The following is a 19,628-nucleotide window of genomic DNA, read 5'->3' as shown; positions in this document are numbered from 1 at the left end:
AGGGATGGGGGTGCAGGATCTGGGTGGGAGGAGAGTTGCAGGAGGAGGCTGGGAGAAAGGTGTCTGGCCAGAAGGGAGGGCGAGGGCAAGAGCAAGGTTCAATGTGTGGCCAGGAGGGAGGGTGCAGCACCAAGGGTGGGGGTGCAGGATCTGGGCATGAGGGGAGGGGGAAATTGGTTGCTTTTGCACCTCACGCCACTCCCAGCACTGTGTCCCAGGCATAGCCTCCCGCTGTTCAAATTAGCCAGATTCCAAACAATGGGAGCACCGGCAAAAGTGTCCAGGTAGTGCGTCCATGAAATGCTGTTTCCCCAGCTAGGGGAGGGGCAGCGGCAGCGTGCAGAGCTGCTTCTGGCTCCACTTCTTCCCCATAAGCCAGATTCAGCAGGAGGCTAGGGGCTTTCCTGACTGCCAACCCACACCCCGTTCCCCGCCAGCAGGAAGCCACCGCTGACACTTCAACCTTGCAGGGTGGGGCAGGAGGCCGGAATGCCAGTGCGGGCTCTCTGCTGCAGGGAGAGAGATGGAGGATGGAAGGGGGGCAGCTGAGCTTGAGCCGTGGACCACCTGCAAGTCAGCCATGGACCACCAGTGGTCTGGGATAGTTTGCAAACCACTGGCATAGACAAAACTAATCCTTTATATGCGCAAAGGAATTAAAAGCAGCAGAAGAAAAAAAAAATCAACGTAAGGTAAGCATGAAATAAAGGAAACAAAAGAAAGAGAAAGGTCAGACAAAAGCATTTGAAAACTTGCCAGTTTAAACAGGTTACTCACCTTGTCATTAAGCCTGGAGAAGTCAGTGTACCTTCTGAAAACCACCCAACTTTCCTCTGGACTTCTCTTTACCAGTATTTTGTAAACCTATTGTGTGAAAATCAATAAGTATAACTTAAAAAAAAAGTACATGCAGGGCACTTGTAGAAGGATATAAATTTAAAGTTTTACCAAAATATTAGCTAACTAATATTCTACAGATTTAAAAGCCTTAAATTTAGTAGATCTCGACATTTAAATGGAAATTAACATGCACTGATCATGAAGGCAAAAATGACTTAGAAAAGTAAGGAAAAAAAAGGGATAATGTCTTTCTCTAAGAATAAAGGGTGAAATTCTGGTTCAGGTGAAGTTAATGGTGAACTCTGACTTCAGAAGACCCAGGATTTCCACCAAAGTTGAAACCTCTGGTACCAAAGTTACATCAATAAAATATGCTATAACCTAATGAACCGGACTGGAAGCCACGTGTAGCCATTTGGGTAAGCAGCTTGTTGGTTACCCATTTAAACAGTTACACTCTTACATCTTTAGTTAGGAATGCTCTGCCACCAAGCAATTATGTAAGACCACAAGAACAAGTCCACAGAGCAATTTAAAAGACTACAATTTTGCAGTCAGTTATGCAAAAAGACGTATATACAGAAAGTAACAGATTGTCCACCTCCTGAATATTTTCTGAGTCCACATCTTCCAAGATCATCCTTTAAACCTCACTTCCCTCAAATCTTTCAAGGCTAGTTATACTTCCCCAGCACCTTTAGATATTGTTCTGCAAACGTATGTAGAGTTTTCCAACTGATGTTGGCTTATGACTTTACTTGCATTGCTTTATAACAGGGTTAGGCAAAAGGGCCTCCACGGGCCAGATCCGGCCCACCAAGCAGGTTGATCCAGCCGGGGAGGCCCTGCCACTCCTCCCGCCCCCAGGCCAATTAGGATCTGGGGGAGGGAGGAAGCGCACGATGTTTTCTCCACCCTGCCTTACAGAGGCAGCAGTGGGGGAGCTGCACGCAACTTTGTACATGGGTACAAGTTCACATCCCTACTAAACACAAAAGATCTACATATTAAAAATAACCATTTGGCTGAGCCACCTTACAACATGAAATCAAACATTTAGCAGTAAAACATTTCAATAAATTTATACCAAAATTTTAGCAGAAAAGTTTTCCATAACAAAATAAATATTGACTTTTCAAAGCAAATCTTACAGGAGTCATTGCATTTCAAAAACTATAACAAGAGGAAACTTAAGGCTATTTATATTTTAGGTAATATCACATATTAAACATAAAAGCATTTGACCACTACAGCAAGGAAATCTTCCTGATAACTTTTTGAAAAGATAATTTCTATTAAACTTTCCATCCCCTTCCCTCTTCCTTTTCTGGGTCTTATTATTTTAAGAAGGTTTCACAGGTCTGATTGCTGATATGACCTATGGATGATGGATTCAGTGATTATTCACTGCCTGTAGTATATACTTAGAAGTAACTCTGTTTTCAATAACTAAATGAAAACATGAAACACAGATGTTGAATAGATCCCCACTGTATGTTTTCAAATGCAACAATTACAAAAATTGAAGCAAGGCATTCAGGAAAAGCAAAAATCCTGAAAAATTAAGTATTGGTGTAAATGTAATGTCTGGAGCACACAGAGGATCCCCTCCCCCAAACTAAAAGGTTTATTGTATTACAAAGACAATAAGCTCTCCACGTTTATGTTTTTAAAATACTTTGGCCCTGATCCTGTAAATATCTATACACGTCTAACTTTATAAACAAATAGCCCCGTTGTAAGTAAGATTACTCAAATGCATTAAACATGTCCTTAAGTGTTTCCAGAATGAGACATTTATTTATATCTTACTTTATCCCTTTGCATTTAATTATTTTATCTATGTATTTTAAAAGAAGCTGAAGAGAGCATGGTTGTTCTTCTATAACAACTTCACTGTTAAAAATCTTTTCAGACCAAATTTACTTATTATCATTAACAGTACCATTCTTCAACACGGTTTTTATACTAATATAAGTGGGCTCCAACCCAAGAAAGCTTATGCCCAAATAAATTTGTTAGTCTTTAAGGTGCCACAGGACCTCTCATTTTTGCTTAAAACATAACTTTGTTAATTTGCTTTTCGGAATGATAGTGAGGATAATGCTAAAAGTTGAGAAACGTAGGCAGTCATTGAAATGAATGTTAACTTCCTTTAAAATACTGAAAATGAAAGAACAACTTCTTATAGATAGCTTTATAACTTTAAAAATATATTTCAAGTGTCAGATGGCATGAACTTCTAGTCACGATTAATCTGGAAGACACTGAAGCTGAATTAGAGATAAAGATGTCAATTTACCAATTTCCAACTCCATCTAATTTCCACCTACTTGTCTTGTGATATTATTTTCCTGACCATTGTTTTGTAATTGTACACATATAGATCACATTGGCCTTTTAACCACAAGTGATTTTTTCCACTTAGAAGCACAATCTTCAGGAATGTGAAATCTCAGTGAAGTGCCTCAACCATTGAAGTAAATGGCATTCTTCATCTGTATAGTTCTAAAAGGGATGTCAAAGGAATTACAGCTGGCAGCTATTGCAAATGTTCAACAGATTATTTTCAGAACAGTTAAGCTGATATTTTGACATGAAATGACAGATGTTATTGTTTGCAGTTTAGTGTTCGTGCATTCATACCGAAGTGTTAAGAAACTGTTTTACGGGGCTAACACTGGCAAAACCAAAAGCTACAAAACCTGTAGTTGTGGCATTTTAGCAAATTATTTAACAGCTGTAAAGAGTAAAACCATGTCAGTCTTTTAATGCTTGTTTTAAAAAGGATAAATTACCTTTCAGACATTAAAACATGAAGACTCTCTTCAAATAGCTACACATCACTTACTTGGTATTTTTGTCCAAGTAAGGAATTTCTGACCTGAAAGGAGTAAAGATGGTCTTATAACAGAGCAGCTGATGCAGGATTTGAACAGAAATACATTGAGGGTATTGTAATTAATTTACATCAACAAGGGTTAATGAAAACTAGGTCCTTATCAAACTATAGTAAAACTCCATTGGTCCGGCATCCAATGCTCCAGCACTCCTGATGGTCTGGCACCATCAGGAACCCGGAAGGGCTCTGGCTGCCGGACAATTGGAGCTGCTCTGCACCCGGCTTCCCTGATTCAGCTGCTGCTGAAACTGACCAGCGGCTGATTCCAGGAAGCCCGCGCGGCACAGCAGCTCTGCCCCGGACTTTCTGGAGTCAGCCGCTGATCAGTTTCAGCGGCAGCTGACTTGGGGACGCCTGGGGCAGAGTAGCTGGGGTGCTGCCGGGTTGGTCCCGCAGCGCCGAAGGGCAGTGCTACGGGACCAACCTGGTAGCACCCCAGCTGCTCTGTCGCAGGCGTCCCGGATTCAGCCGCTGCTGAAACTGACCAGCAGCAGCTGAATCGGAGAAGCCTGGGGCAGAGCCTGACTATCAGAAGGGGGGGCTATGAGGGGTCTGGGGTGGCATCCCCCCCCACCCCAGACCCTTCATAGCCCTCCCTTCCGATAGTCTGACATATTTGATAATCCGGCACCCCCTGGATCCTAAATGTGCCGGATTATCAGAAGTTTACTGTAACTTGATAGCTTTTTGATGAATTTACAAGTTTGGTATATTTAGACTTCTGTAAGGTATCTGACTTGGTAACACACACAGAGTAAAAAACTAGAATGATGGTCCCAAAATTTAATTGTATTATGTGGAAGTATCATTGAGTGACTGTGTTTCTAGCTCAGTTCGACAGGGTTAGGTTCTTGGCCCTTCACTATTTAACATTTTTATCAATTACCTGAAAGAAAACTAAATTAACACTTATAAAGTTGGCAAATAATAACAACAAAGATAGTGGTTAATAACGAAAAGTACAGGTTTATTGACTTAGGGCAGAGTTTCCCAAAGTGTGCTCCGTGGAGCCCTGGAGCTCTGTGAAATGGGTCCAGGGGCTCCATAGGAAAATATTAATGACAGTGTTATTTTGTTACTAATTTTCTGGGGGGTTTTCGGGGGTTTTTCAAGAAAACAAAAAAACAGACTGTATAAGAAACAACAAACAACAGAATTCCAAAAGTTTGTATATGTATTTGGATACCTATTGAATTTAAAATTACAGTCTTTTAAGGGTTCTGCTACATTTTCAAGACCCTGTAGGTGCTCCACAGCTAAAAGAGTTTGGGAAACCCTGACTCAGCTATCTGGATTGTTTGATAAACCAGGTAAAAGCAAGCATTATGCCTTTTAATGGGTTAAATGTAAATGTATACATCTAAAAAGAATGCTGGCTATACTTCCCTGGATTGGGACTATCTTGAGAAGCAAGTCTCTGAAAAAGATTTTGGGTCACAGTTGGTAATCAGCAGAACAAATTACCAATTGGGCAAAGGATGCTGATATTAGAAAAGAGTTCAGAAAGAACTACATACATGATTAAAGGATCAGAATAAATGCCTTACCATGGGATTCAAAGAGCTCAGTGTATTTATCTTTATAAAGAAAAGGTTAAGGTGTGATTTCATTGAAGTATCTTACGTATCTACTTAGGGAACAAATATTCAATAATTGGTTCTTTAGTGTAGCAGAGAAAGATACAAGATCTAATGGCTAGAAGCTGAAGCAAGACAAATTCAAATTGGAAAAAGGTGTAAAGTTATAACAGTGAGTAATTTAATTAACCATTGGAATAATTTACCAGGGCTCATAGTGGATTTTCCATCCCTGATCATTTTTAATGATTAGATGTTCTTCTAAACAATGTGCTCTAGGCATAATTTATGGTGAGTTCAATGGGCCTGCGTTATACAAGACATTGGATCAGATGATCACAATGGTTTGTTCTAGCCTTGGAATCTACCAAATCTATAAGGCAGTGAACTGATTCTACTGCAGAGTGTCTATAACTTGGGAAAACCAAGATACATAGTTTGTCTCTCTCAATATGCAGATTGGGGAGACTACTCTCCTATCTCACAGCAGTATTTTGAAGCTAAATTAGTATTTGTGAAACACTCCAAGATCCCTGAATAGAAGATGCTTTATTATTTAAATTAAATTAAATTAAATCCCATTATCTTTATGGGGGAACTGCACTTCTCCGAGACAAACTTACAGTGAATTTTGCTCTTTCTTCCATCACCTCATAACCCAGTATGGTAGGTGTAGAGGGTCGATCTTCCCAGCTCCCAGAATCTGTATTTTGCTCAGTACCCTCCATAAGCTGAGTACAGTATTCAATGGATGTGTCCACACCTGTAAATGTAGTCCTAATAAGTGGGCTACTACATAAAGATGATGTGGAGCCAATCTGGTCAGGCACACTCATCTTTTTAAAACTACCAATGGTAGACCCCTCCAGCTGCCCTTTTGAAGAATTTGAGTTTGTTGAGATGCTCCCAAAGGAAGAACTTCTTTGGTTTCTGTTTGTTGTAAAGTTGGAAGAAGAATTTCCTATAGGAATAGGAACAGGAACATAGGAGGTTGCCATTCTTCATTAGAAAACTTCAGCAAATCTATACTTCGTGGTCCAAATGTTTAAGGTTCATTCTCTTCTTTTCAAGAATACAATATCTGTAAATAAAGAAAACTTTGAAATGACAATCTTTCTTAATATTTCTACAATGAATGTAATATTAAAATAAGGTATTTGGAGAAATCCAATACAAGAATTAAGATAACAGTTAAAATGCCAATACATGGCATTTGCTATCATTTTAAGTGTCCCTTGAAAAGGAAATCTGTAATTTTTAAAAGGTGCTTTGTCAGAGATGTCCTCCACCTCTCAGAGCCCTTAAAACCGGAAGGGATAGTTACAGTATGGCTTGCATCCCATTGCACAACCCAAAAGAAAAAGACAATATTTAAATACTGTTGCATCATGAGGGGCACATAATGGAGGTGGGGGGGGGCGGGGGAGGGAGAAGGGAGGGTGGAAGCTAAACCTACACAAACTTCATTCTGCCTGGACAGGGAGAGTAGGAGTAGATTTGGAACTCTAAAAAATTTCACCCACCATGGCTCCAGGGCTGAAAGAGTTCTCATTCCCTGTTGTGACCTCAAGGCCCCGGAGGGACACAAAATTTTTTGAATCTCAGGGCCATATCAGAGGTAGGGAAAGCGAAAGAGCAAGGGGGGGGGGAAGAGAAAGAGAGGGCCCAAGGCCTTGGAGGGAAGAGTCAGAGTGGAGGTGGAACTGGTGCGGGGCTCTGGGGAAAGGGGTGGAATGGGGCATGGGCATATGGAAGCGGTGGAAAAGGGGAGAAGGCTCTGGGCTCCAGCTAGGGCTGAGAGCTCTGCCAGTTCTGGCCAAGGCTTTGTCCCTGGCCAAGCACTCACTCCCTACCCACCTGTAGCCCCAGCTAAGCACTTCAGCTCCTAACCGCCCTGGACAGAAGCAAGGGGGGAAGGGAGGTTCCCTGGATGTTAGGCTGGGAGCGCAATGGCTGTCAGCCTTGCTCTTGGGGACTATCAAATAGTTGTGTAACTACTAAAATGTAAAATCGAGTGACACGACTATTCAATTATATGCTAACATCTCTTAGGGTATGTCTACACTACCCCGCTAGTTCGAACTAGCGGGGTAATTAGGCATACCGCACTTGCAAATGAAGCCCGGGATTTGAATTTCCCGGGCTTCATTTGCATAAGCGGGGAGCCGCCATTTTTAAATCCCCGCTGCTTCGAACCCCGTGCAGCGCGGCTACACGGGGCTCGAACTAGGTAGTTCGGACTAGGGTGCCTATTCCGAACTACCGGTACACCTCATTTCACGAGGAGTAACGGTAGTTCGGAATAGGAACCTAGTCCGAACTACCTAGTTCGAGCCCCGTGTAGCCGCGCTGCACGGGGTTCGAAGCAGCGGGGATTTAAAAATGGCGGCTCCCCGCTTATGCAAATGAAGCCCGGGAAATTTAAATCCCGGGCTTCATTTGCAAGTGCGGTATGCCTACATTACCCTCCTAGTTCGAACTAGGAGGGTAGTGTAGACATACCCTTACATGATACAGTTTTGAATTCTCAAGAACAAAAACATTTTGACCTGTAATGATTTGCTAATGGCACAGTTAATAATACAATAAAAAAAACTAAAGTCTTTGTATGCAAGCCAAATCGTCAAAGAAAGCAATGTAAATGTGACAGCCCAAGAGCTCAACTCAACTTAGTGCTAATCTCTCCTACACATTTACTTGGCAGGAGATTGGAAGAATGTATGAAAAAGATGAAGAAAAAACAAAACAGAAAAAATTATTTACTTGCCTAAAAATGTTTTGACAGATAAGAGGCTCACTGTGATGCAGTGAGGATGACTGGTTAAGGATCATTTTAAATGAGCTACCTAACTATTTGTATTAAAGTTTAATTCTACTCTCACATCTCATCACAGTAAAACACTGGAATTGCATCCCTTCTACTTCACCGATGCATAGAGCAAAATATTCAAACACACTCTTTCAAGTGCTACAACAAAGTAACTTAACTCTTTTCATCTTTATCGAGATAGACCTTGATTGTCCCTAATGTTCAAAAGAGATCTTTTCCTCTTCCAAACTTGTTTGGGCTAATTCAACCTCAAAAGCACAAAGAATTAAGTAGAATGAAAAGAGCAGTCACCCTTGAAGTTGTTGTCTAAAAATGATTAACTGTTAAACAAACACCATGAAAGAACTGGATTCCAGAATCTTTGCATCATCACATACTACAAAACAGAAATGTCTATGTTTACAACACCCAACTTTTATCTCCCAGAAGTGAAGCATCTAAACTCAGCACATTATAAAGAAATAATCTGTACTGACATGTTGAATGTTGGTAACAGTTTAAAAAGTAGCACATTTTTCACTAGAACCATAAAAAATGTTAACAATGATAATTATAAACGAATTATATATTATAAATAAAATTTTATTTAGAACTTTAGATTTTTTTAAATAACTTAAGTTACTTATCACTATTTATGCTCTGTAATTTTACCACTTTTCTGCTTGGACAATGAAGTCAGCTTTATTTTAGTCAATTTCACTTATGCTGTTCTGAGTTCAAACACTGGAGTTTTTCAAAATTTAGGAATCTCTCTTTTGGTCTTGGGTTCTAAAAAATAAATGTTGGGCTAAATTTAAATGGATAGTCTCCACTTAACCATTATTAGTTTGCTGAGCTATTGCTCATAGTCTCAGCGAAGCTCAGGCCAATTGTGCAAAGCGCAATAAAAACATACAGGAGATTATTAATCAACAAGACAAAGGTAGCAGCGATAAAGAAGTGTGCTTTCATAGGCTAGCTATGTCCATGGTCTGATCGTTCTCATTCATTAATGTTTTAGAAGCTAAATAATCGCAAGTAGCCCTTTACCCAGTCAGGGGCTGACTTGGGTTCATTAGTCTGTATAACTTAGAAACTGTTAGAACACATTCCAAAAATGTGGCAAATATCAAGCAAGTGAACATGACATTGTGATAGAATTTGGATTGTATTACACCAATGGTGTGCAGCTTGCTCTTTTTCCTTTAACACTGCATTTTCCAAAATTATTAGATGAATAGGCATCCAAGATGCACCTAATTATACAGGACAAGACGACAGAGGGAAAACTTCCTCTCCACCCTACTACTAGCGAGTTCTCCATTGTCTGAAACCTGGTAATTTGAACATTTTCTTCTTAGATAATGTGAAGATAATACTTCACAGTCCAATCCTTTTCAAAACTTTTTTCATTTGCAGACTCCTAATTATTTTTTCCAAAGTGAACACCCCTTTGGAAATTTGAGGCATAAATTGGGAACTTCAAGGGATCTGTGGACCACAGGTTGAAAACCACTGATATAGACAATGTATTTATTAATGCATGTAACTTTTACTATAAAAAACAGGATCCTGCATCTGCACTATCTTCCAATTGAGCCTTTCTCCAACCCATTAAAGCAATGGCGAAACTTCAGTGGGAGCAGAATCAGGCTCCAGTACAACCCCCCCCCCCCGACCAGAAAGCAGGTTCTTTGTGTACGATGCAGGTCTCCAAGTGATTCTCCCACTTTTCATGCCGCGAAAGGACTTGAACACACGCCTGCTACAAGGTGGGTTGATATGCCCGTCCAGACTCAAAATACATTCATCCACCTGACAAGTACTGTACAGGGCTTATTTTACTCCCACACGCGAAGTGGGCGATGCAATTCACTCGCCCATCACTAACCTGCAGCCACCTCGCGGAGCAGGCCGGCCAGGCAGCATGGGCACAGCAACACCCCAGCCGGGCGGGAACGGGAGCGCGTGCGGAGCCTGGCGCGAGCCCTGCCAGCTCTGGGCGCCGCGCGCCAGCAGAGTGGAGCGGGCGCTGGCCCACAGTCCTCTCGGCCCCCAGCCCCGCGCCCGGGGCCGGGGCCGCCCGTGACCAGCGGGGCATGGTACCCGTCACCTCCCCCATCAGCGCGCGCGCGGGGGGGGGGGGTTACCCCTGCTCCCTTGCGCCGCCAATAGCCCGCCCCCTGGGGAGCGCCGCTCCCTCCTGCGCGGAGACCCCGCCCCCGCCCCACTCGCGGGCCCCAAGGGCCGTGGGGCCCCGATCTCTCCTCACCTGCTCCCTGCCGCGCTCCCTCAGTCAACTGCGGCCGCGCCACACCAGCTGCCTCCTCCCCCGCACACGGAGAGGCGGGGTTAAGCCCAGGCTCGTGAGGGAAGGGGCGGGGTAATGGGGTTCGGCACCACAGCGCGGTCTGGGCAGACGGGCACGCGCCAACGGCCCACCCCCTGCACCGTTGGGCGGTACCAAGGCAGCCTCCCTGCTGACTATTGGCCTCGAACTTGAGACGCGTTAAGACTACAAGTCCCAGCAGCCACCGGGGCCAAAAAGAGCTGGCTGTTCCCGGCATACGCTTCGGCAAAATACTACGGCGCATGCTGGGTCCCCCAGGGCTTTACAGCGTTGCATGATAGGTCAGGTGGCCCTATGTGTCGTGTTGCATACTGGGATTTATAGTCTTCTGGGTTAGGTTATGCTGCCGCTTCTTCTGCGGGGTTCTATAATGCTGTTGCTGGTGCTGTTCTGCAACAGAAACATTCCTTCTTCCTTCAGTTCGTGCCAGGACAGCCAGGGGTAGCAGCAGGCTCGCAGCCAATAGATACTAATTATTTTGCTATAGGGAAGGGAGTTTAAGCTTTTGCAGCCTTCAGCCATGTCGAATGACAGGAGCTAAGAAAAACGAAAGCCAAGTTCTCACTTGTTCTGGGTGGGACACCTTTTCCACGTGGTTGGTGCTGGAGAAATAACTCCTACTCCAGTACACAGCAGTTGTTGCATATAGAGGAGGGATGTAAGTGACTAGTCGAGTAGTCGATAAGCATATGCTTTCCGGGTAGTCAAATCACTACTCGACTAGTCACTTCCCCCACATTGCTGCCTCTATTAGCCACCAGGTTCTTAGTACATTTAAAAAGCAGAGGCACAGTAGGGGCCAAGCACAAGCAGGATTAATTAATGGAGATTTCCTATCTCCTAGAACTGGAAGGGACCTTGAAAGGTCATTGAGTCTAGTCCCCTGCCTTCACAGCAGGACCAAGTACCATCCCTGATAATTTTTTGCCCCAAAATGGCCTCCACAAGCATTGAACTCTCAACCCTGGATTTAGCAGGCCAATGCTCAAACCACTGAGCTATCCCTTTCTCTTTATATACTGGGTGGCCCAGTGGTCTGGGACATGGATAGGGATGTGGGTTCCATTTATGCCCCTCCCTGCAGTTGGGGAAGCCCAGGGTGGCAAATCCGACCACAATGGGGTCCAGGTCTTCCAGGCAGATGACCCTACACAGCAGGATGGTGTTTATGGCCCTCACCACCTGCAGAAGGAGAAAAAGAAACCAACAAAACAGAGAATCAAAGGGGGGTGCAAGAGCCTTTCGGAGGTCCCTGAACCCTCTTCCTTCCTCCCCCCCCAAAAACACCTCAGCAGCCACCTCCTATGAAGCCCCCCCCAAGGGCTTTGTGAGGGCAGGACTTCAGAACCCCCCAGGAATGGGGCTTTCTTTCCCTCCCCCAGCCTCCTCTCTCCCTAGGATCCCCCTTTCTAGTACTCCCTCCTGCCTCCAGAGACTGCAGCCTGAGCGTGCCTTACCTCCTCGAGGAGGGCCCTAATGGTGGACTTTCCCACACTGAACTGGTTACCCACAGACCAGTAACTGTCTGGTGTGGTGAGCTTCCGGACGGTGATGGTGACTTGCTTTCCCAGGGGGAAGGTGGATTGCATCTGGGTATCCCTTCGATGGAGAGTAGGGGTGCACCATGCACACAGCTCCAGGAATGTCTCCTTCTTCATTATGAAGTTGTAGAGCCACTGCTAGTTGTCCCACCACTCCATCACCAGCCAGTCCCACCAGTTGGAACCTCTGGTGTCCAACCTCCAAAAGCATCTCTCCACCATGGGGTGCGGTTGCAAGGGCATTGCTCCAGCACATAGGCAGAGGTTCTCAAGGATGAGCTCAGAGTCGAGCTCATGCAGGACCATGAAAGCAGCCTGCAGAAATTGCTGCAGAAACTGCAGAATGGCAGTGTGGGGCTATCGCATGCCAAGAGGCAGCTCCAGCTCCATGTCATTAAGTGATGTGGTGTCCAAACACAGGGCTACCAAAGCATGCAGTGCAAATGCTTTGCTGTCCGAGGGCATGTCTAAAGAGGAATGTCTGTCGAAAGAGGAATGTAAATGAAGTAAATCAAAAATGCAAATGAAGCATGGATTTAAATATCCCAGTCTTCATTTGCATATTTGCATCCAATTGTTCAAGAATTGTTCAAAAGTGAAAGCGCAGTCTATACGGGGTTCTTTAAAAAAAAAAACGTTTTTCAAAAGAACCCATACTCCTCATTTTTTCAGGAGTACGGTTTCTTTCGAAAAACATTTTTTCCCAAAAACACCCCCATTTTGACTGCGCTTTCACTTTTGAAAAACCCTTTTTCGAAAAAGCGTTCGGATGCAAATGAAGAACAGGATATTTAAATCCATGTTTCATTTACGCTTTTGATTTACTTCATTTACATTCCTTTTTCGAAAGAGGAATGTAGTCTAGACATAGTCTCAGAGAGATAGGCTAGCAAGCAGAAGAAGATGAGAAACGGAACTCCAGGGCTGTCCCTTTAAGCATGTGTGTGAAGAGGTGCGGCCCTCTCTTCTCGTGGCCCCCCCCCTTCTCTGTTCTCCACGTAAAGCTCAATCCCAGACCCTTAGTCAGGGTGTTCATAAGTTGCAATTCAGTGATTACCCCGAATGGGGGAGGTTGAGGGAGGCCTGGGCCTGCCCTCTCTCCAGGCCCCAGCCCAGGGCCTTAAGGCGGGGGTGTCCTTCCTGTATGCCACCCACCTGGCTGACGGGGCTAACCACCGCAACGCGCCAGCCCGCAAGCGGTTCTCCTGCTGCCCACCCTGGGCTACTTCCTCACCCCGTACTCTGGTCTTCCCCCCATTCCACTCCCCTTTCCTCTGGTTCCCCACCCCCTCTGGGTTCTGACCTTCGCTCCCTCCTCCTTCCTTCCTCCCTGTTTTCACTGTCCTTGCTCCCTTTTGAATCTCTCCCCTCCCCTCTTGCGCATGCACCAGCGTCTCGCCTCCTCCTAGCCTCCCCGCCCCCCACAGTCACTCACAGGCGAGCACCCCTCTGCGCATGTGTTGGCGTCGGTCCCTTCGGCGTTCCCCACACATGCGCGGCCAGCAGATGGGCTGTCGCTCCCCGGCATGCTCGCCTCCCGCAGTTTTTCTCCCGGCGCGGACCCGGTAGGGCTTAACCCCCTCTCGTCCATGCTCAGGACCGCCGCTGTAATCTTGCAGGGTTCCAATACCCCGTCACAATGTGTCTCAGATAACCTCAGGCAGCAGCATACAGAAGCAATTGTTGACCTAATGCCCTGCCTGAACTGGTTCCGGGTGGCCTTAAATGTGAGATAGCGTCCAATCAGTGTGGATGCTCCCTTTTGAAAAAGCAAATCGCTATTTTGTTGCGTTTTTTGTGTGTAGACACTTGCTTTCAAAATAAGCTTTCCCGGAAGATCTCTTCCAGAAAAGTTTATCCAAAAGAAGCTTGCAGTGTAGACATACCCTATGTCATGATTATGAGGGTTAGCCAGCAGCCTGGGGATTAAGGGGTTAACTACACCTAGCCAGGTGGAGTGACCAATAGGAATGTAGGTGGGACTTTTCAAACTGGGACAAAGGAATTTGGGTTTTTTTCTTTTCTCCCTTTTGTGTCTCTGAGAGTTCTCTGCAGCTACAGAGAGGGACAAGCATGTCTCTCTCTCTCTCCAAGGCACCATTCTCATTTTCTGTAAGTAGGGTAAAGTTTAGGCAGTTTCGTTAGGTTTTATTGTTTTATGGATTGGGTATGGGATCTGAGATCTGGCACTGTTTAAAAGATGTTTTGGCTTTTCTTTGTAACTAAGTTCTAGGCCCATGGAGTTTCTCCATGAGTATATTTTGTTACCTCCCTATCTAGTCATTATGGTTGCAACAGGAATATTGTAATAATAAAAGTTCTTTCTTTTCTTTTTATTAACCTGGCAGTGGTTAATTGTGTGCCTTGATTTTTATTTTAGGGGTAAGATTTCCCAAATGATATTTCCCCTGATTTCTTTATCAACATTTGGGTGGTGGCAGCGGAAGTTTTATTCCCAAGATCTAGGTTTTTAAGATCTTGGGGGAATTTTTATACCAAAGCCTGGTAGATAAGGCTTTGGGGTACACTTGCTGGCCCCCACTTCTGCATTTATCATGCCAGAGTGGGGAAGGAGCCATGACACCCTACATCACACAACATCCTTTACCAAACAGCAATAGCGGAGTACCAGTGGCTAATGCAAAGACAACTCGTGTCTGCTAGTGGTGGAGGAGCAGTGTAGGCACACAGAGCTAGGGCAATCAGCTTAGCTGTGTCTAGAGTAGCCAGTTTTTCCGGAAAATCAGCCGCTTTTCCGGAAAATCTTGCCAGCTGTTTACACTGGCTGCTTGAATTTCCGCAAAAGCACTGACTTCCTACTGTAAGAAATCAGTGCTTCTTGCAGAAATACTATTCTGCTCCCGTTCAGGCAAAAGTCCCTTTTGCGCAAAGCTTTTGCGCAAAAGGGCTAGTGTAGACAGCTCAGATTTGTTTTCTGCAAAAAAGCCCCGATCGCAAAAATGGCGATCGGGGCTTTTTTGCGGAAAAGCGCGTCTAGATTGGCACGGACGCTTTTCCGCAAAAAGTGCTTTTGCGGATAAGCGTCCGTGCCAATCTAGACGCTCTGTTCCGAAAATGCTTTTAACTGAAAACTTTTCCGTTAAAAGCATTTCCGGAAAATCATGCCAATCTAGATGCAGCCCTTCAGTACAAACCAAGTAGCAAATCAGGGAGGCAGGGGAGATGACCCTACATGCTACCCCATTTGCCCTTCACCTCTAGACAAAAGAATTGAAGGACCCCTTCTAGGTGAACTCCTGATGTAGAACTTAGTGAGAAGTTTTGGGGAGGGGCACAAGACAAAAAGAGAATAAACAAAATACTTGATAAAGCTAACAGAGAATGAATCAATGTATCAATTTCTCAACACTTTTCACATCCCTGGTCAGTCATTTGCTATGTCTTTGACCCATGTTTAACTAAGAGTTCTGAGAGTACCTGTTCTTTGGACCCAATGCTGGTAGATAGCTATGACTGGAAGGTGCAATAACTAGATAGAATTACAAGAATTCAAAATAGGCAGGGATTCAGGTTATGACATTTACCCATTTTGTCAAAATTAAATTTTCTTCTGGCACCATGTAATAAAATTGTGATTCACAGTGTTGCCGATTACATGCTGGTATTGATTTGTTATATTATAGGACATCAATACAAAAAGGTTTCTTGGATGGCAGGGTTTCAGGGATTTTGTTTTAGGACTGGATAATGTAACTTTTCTTTCACTAATATTAAGAGTATGTCTACACTTTAGGCCGTGTCTAAACTACACCCCTCTATTGGCGGAGGGATGTAAATTAGATGTTTCGAAAGTGCAAATGAAGTGGGGCTTTAAATATCCCGTGCTTCATTTGCATATTCGCGTTCTGGTGCTGTTTTGAACAAGCGCCATTTCGAAACTGAAACCGCAGTTTAGACACAGTTTTTCCGACAACAGGGCGATTTTTCAAAAGATCCTGTATTCTTCTTCAAAAATCTCTCTGTTGTCAGAAAAAACAAGTCTAAACCATGGTTTTAGTTTCGAAATGGCACTTGTTCGAAATAAATAGGTGTACACATCCCAAACTCATAACTCTGGTCATCTGAAGAAGTGGGCTGTGCCTATGAAAGCTCATGATACCATCTACATGTTTTGTTAGTCTATAAAGTGCTACCAGACCATTTGTTGTTGTTTTTCTGTAACAGACTAACTCTGCTACCCCCTGCAGCAAGGTATTTATAGTTAGACCAATGCAGCTTCAGTGTAGACATTTTTTTATTTAAATCAACTGTTACTGACCTCTAGGAGCTGTCCCACAAAGCCTGCTCTGGTCACCACTGTGAACTGTGCTGTCCAGGGACCAAGAGGACAGGAAGCTCCTCTCCACAAATTTTTGAAATTCTGTTTGTCTGGCTTGGTGATTTTACATGGCAGCTCTCCATCAGGGTGTGCAACTGCCCAGCTGACCGTGGCAGCAACATGATGCAATGCACTCCTGCTAGGAGTATGCAGGAGGTGCTAAATCTTCCGTGTCTGAAGAGAGAAGAGGCAGTGAAGGCACAGTTCTGAGCCACCCATAGAAATATGGACATCTGATTGTTCAGGGCAATCAGGAGAAAGGCTGTGACAGAGACCAGCAGCAGTGCCACATGAAAGCCAAAGACCTGTGTTGCCAGTGGCCCCTCCCCCCGTGTGCTTCCTCACCAGTCACTCCTGTCTACAGCCACTTCTAATCACTTCAAACCTGAATGACAAAGCAGTCTCACCAGTCAGTTCTGGGTTTTTCAGGCCCAGAACCGGAGCTTCGCCATCTCCAGCTGCTCTGTGAATGCTATCAACAACCTTGAATTGTTTCTTTCTATGTCCTACAGCAATCTAGCCTCCAAAGAATTGTCATGTTCCCGGCGGCTCCTCTTATGATTCTGCAAATATCACAGGATCAGGTTATGATTTGAAAACACATGACAGTTTCCACCTCTTGAGACATTTGCTGGTGCTTATTTAAAAGATGTCATTTCCAGCCTCGTATTTTGCATACCGTTAATCCTCCTAGAGGCCTCATATGACATAGTTTTTGTCTAGGTCATCTATAAAGCCACACTTTTTAAAATTTTAGCGTACCAAAGTAGTTTAGTTTAGCTCAGGGTTTTGGAAGATATTCTTGAGAGGCCTGATCCAAAGTCCACTGAAATCAGCTGAGGCCTTTCAATAAACTCCAAGAGCTTGATGCTGCATTCCTTTTACATTCAAAAATTCTGTAGGAGTCAGTGGTATTTTTGGCTGCTAAGGAATGCAGGACCACAAAGTTCTATTCTTCACCCCCTAAAGTCAATGGGAGTTTTGTCTTTGGCTCTCCTGGACTTAGGATCAGGCCTATAGTGCAGGGCCATGGAGAATCAGTCCCCAGGTCCATTCCTTTTCTGGTTTTCACTTACAGTGAGTGTACTCTGTAAAGCAAATTCAGCCTGCAGAACAGTCACTTGGAAACAGTTTTGTTTCAAGCTATTTATGAAAACAGGGAAGGTATGCTGTGTACCTCAATGGGAGGCTAGACTGAGCCATCTTGTGGCAATAAAATGCATTTCAGTTACTGAATCAGCTATGCATGACGAAAACAAGTGATTGTTTGGAAGATATTTATCAAATGAATACTGGACTATCGTTGAATGTTTTGTTGCCCACTTGTGTACCAGATCCTATCCATGTTAGGCCTCATTCCATTTGAAATCTTGGACACTGCAAAAAAAAAAAAAAAGGGTATCTTTTATAGAACCCTTCTGCCCATTGGAGTCATTCAGCAACAAAGGGTGGGTTCAATATCTAGGGGTTCTTTTTCAACAACGCAACACAGAACTGGCTCAAACCCCTACCCAGTAACCTGGGACATTTATGTGTCACCCCTTGGGCACCCCTAAGAGGTAATACTTCTCCTCTCAAAAGCATAGAGTCTGAGTGTAGAAAATAAACTTTTATTAAAAGGGGGAAAGTAACCTGGCATTAACTTGGGAAAATGCCATAAGCAGGATTTATAAGCATAAAAGCCCGAGTAAAACATGCACCTCCAAATATGTTGGTAGTGTCCTTTTCCCTCAGGTTCTTAATGCAAAACCAAAAGTTCCTTTAATGTGCCCATCACTGCTCCCTTTTTCTGCACAGTTGTTGTACTTGGTCAGTGAAGACCCAAAGTTTAGAGGTGCACTTGTGAGAGTTTCTCTCCTATCTTGGTTGGAGAGAAGGGATCTTGCTTGCGCCGGTGTCTGGGTGCTCACTCTGGCATTAGCTGCTCTGTGGCTGTCTGCTTTCCGCCCTGCTGGCTGCTGTGCTCTGCCAGCCACCAACTACTCCATCTCCCCCTTCCCTCTGGGATGTCTTGAGATCCTACCACTTAACACAGCTCTCAGTGAGTTCAGTGGTTAGTGGGAGAGCCTCACTATTAGTGCAGCTATTCAGACTCTTGCATCAGAGACACTGTCCCAAAGTGGGACACGAGGAGTAATGGTAGTTCGGACTAGGAAGCCTAGTCCGAACTACCTAGTCCGTGCCACGTGTAGCTGGCGGCACGGAGTCCGCACTAGCGGACATTTTAAAATGGCGGCACCCGGCTTTATGCAAATGAAGCCCGGGAAATTCAAATCCCGGGCTTCATTTGCAACTCCGGTTGCCTACATTACCACCCTAGTTCGAACTAGGGTGGTAGTGTAGACATACCCTATCTCCATGCTCTCTAAGCTCCACTCAGCTTTGACATGCCTGTCCCCTGCCTAGCAAGTGCAGTTTGGTTGAGGGCGAGCCCCTCATTCAGGGAATGCCATGCACAGTTCTGCCCCTCCCCCACCCCAATTCACACAACAAGGATAATGACCCTTTTTATCCCTTCCTCCAATAACAAAGTTACTTGTGATCCAACACCAGCTAAAAGTGATTGGTTGGACAAAGCAGCCCCATCATACTGAATACCCAGGCAGGTTGGGTAGACCCAGGCAAACAAAGTCAGCACCTGACATTCTCTTCCCCAGCTCTTCTTTAGAGGTTAGGGGGAGAGCTCATTTACATCCTGTTTCAGTCTATCATGCACATGTTCAAAAATAGATTGGACAGCATCACACTTTGGGGAGTGGTTCCTGACAATGAGTGTCAACCTCGGGCAGTCTGTCAAGAAGCAGAGCAGGACCCTGCTCCCTGTGTGTTCTCTAATTAAATTTCACCAAGCTGGTAAAAAATATGAACCGTAAAGCACTGTAATTGTCTTACTACAGAGTCACAGAGAGTTCCTTTGGGCTTATCAGTTTATTTTGCCACCCAGGAAAACTGGACTGAGTTGGTTGCTATACACTGAAGATGATAAAATATTCAGGTTGCTCCTAGTCCCAAGAGACCAGTCGCTTAACTCAGGTTCATTTGTATCTTAGATCTCTCACCAAAGATAACACCTGTAGCCTATCCTATAAAAACTAGCTAAAGATTTATCAATTAGGAAAAAGAAATGAGAGAGTTATTGCAAGGTTAAAGCTGGCAAATATATATACACAAATGAGTTTCAGTCTCTGCTTTTAAAATGCGATAGAGTAGTGGTAAACTATAAGCTGTGAATGTGTTTTAGAGCTAACCTGTCAATCTGCTTCAGTTTTG

At 44.3% G+C, this 19,628-nt stretch overlaps 1 protein-coding gene across 5 annotated transcripts in view; it reads right to left on the bottom strand.

The window, feature by feature from the left end:
* SNX16 (sorting nexin 16) overlaps positions 1 to 10,579 on the bottom strand; it is a 33,277-nt gene extending 22,698 nt beyond the window's left edge. Inside the window, exons 1-4 of one of the 5 annotated variants that reach the window (XM_075920460.2) lie at positions 10,401 to 10,579; positions 5,943 to 6,400; positions 3,692 to 3,724; positions 778 to 864 (exon numbers count right to left, since the gene is read on the bottom strand). In XM_075920460.2, coding sequence (XP_075776575.1) covers positions 778 to 864; positions 3,692 to 3,724; positions 5,943 to 6,317 — 495 coding nt within the window. In that variant the 5' untranslated portion in view covers positions 6,318 to 6,400; positions 10,401 to 10,579. Of the gene's footprint in view, positions 1 to 777; positions 865 to 3,691; positions 3,725 to 5,942; positions 6,401 to 8,800; positions 8,824 to 10,019; positions 10,245 to 10,400 lie in introns of those variants that run through there. The other 4 variants (XM_014579626.4, XM_075920461.2, XM_075920462.2 and 1 more) reach the window with 4 other exon arrangements.
* Positions 10,580 to 19,628: the final 9,049 nt, after the last annotated feature.

Source organism: Pelodiscus sinensis, chromosome 2, assembly GCF_052426305.1.
Source record: "Pelodiscus sinensis isolate ZL-2025 chromosome 2, ASM5242630v1, whole genome shotgun sequence".
In the NCBI taxonomy this organism is placed as follows: Eukaryota; Metazoa; Chordata; order Testudines; family Trionychidae; genus Pelodiscus; species Pelodiscus sinensis.
The sequence above is the reverse complement of the archived record's forward strand: the minus strand, read 5'-3'. Positions and strand labels throughout refer to the sequence as shown.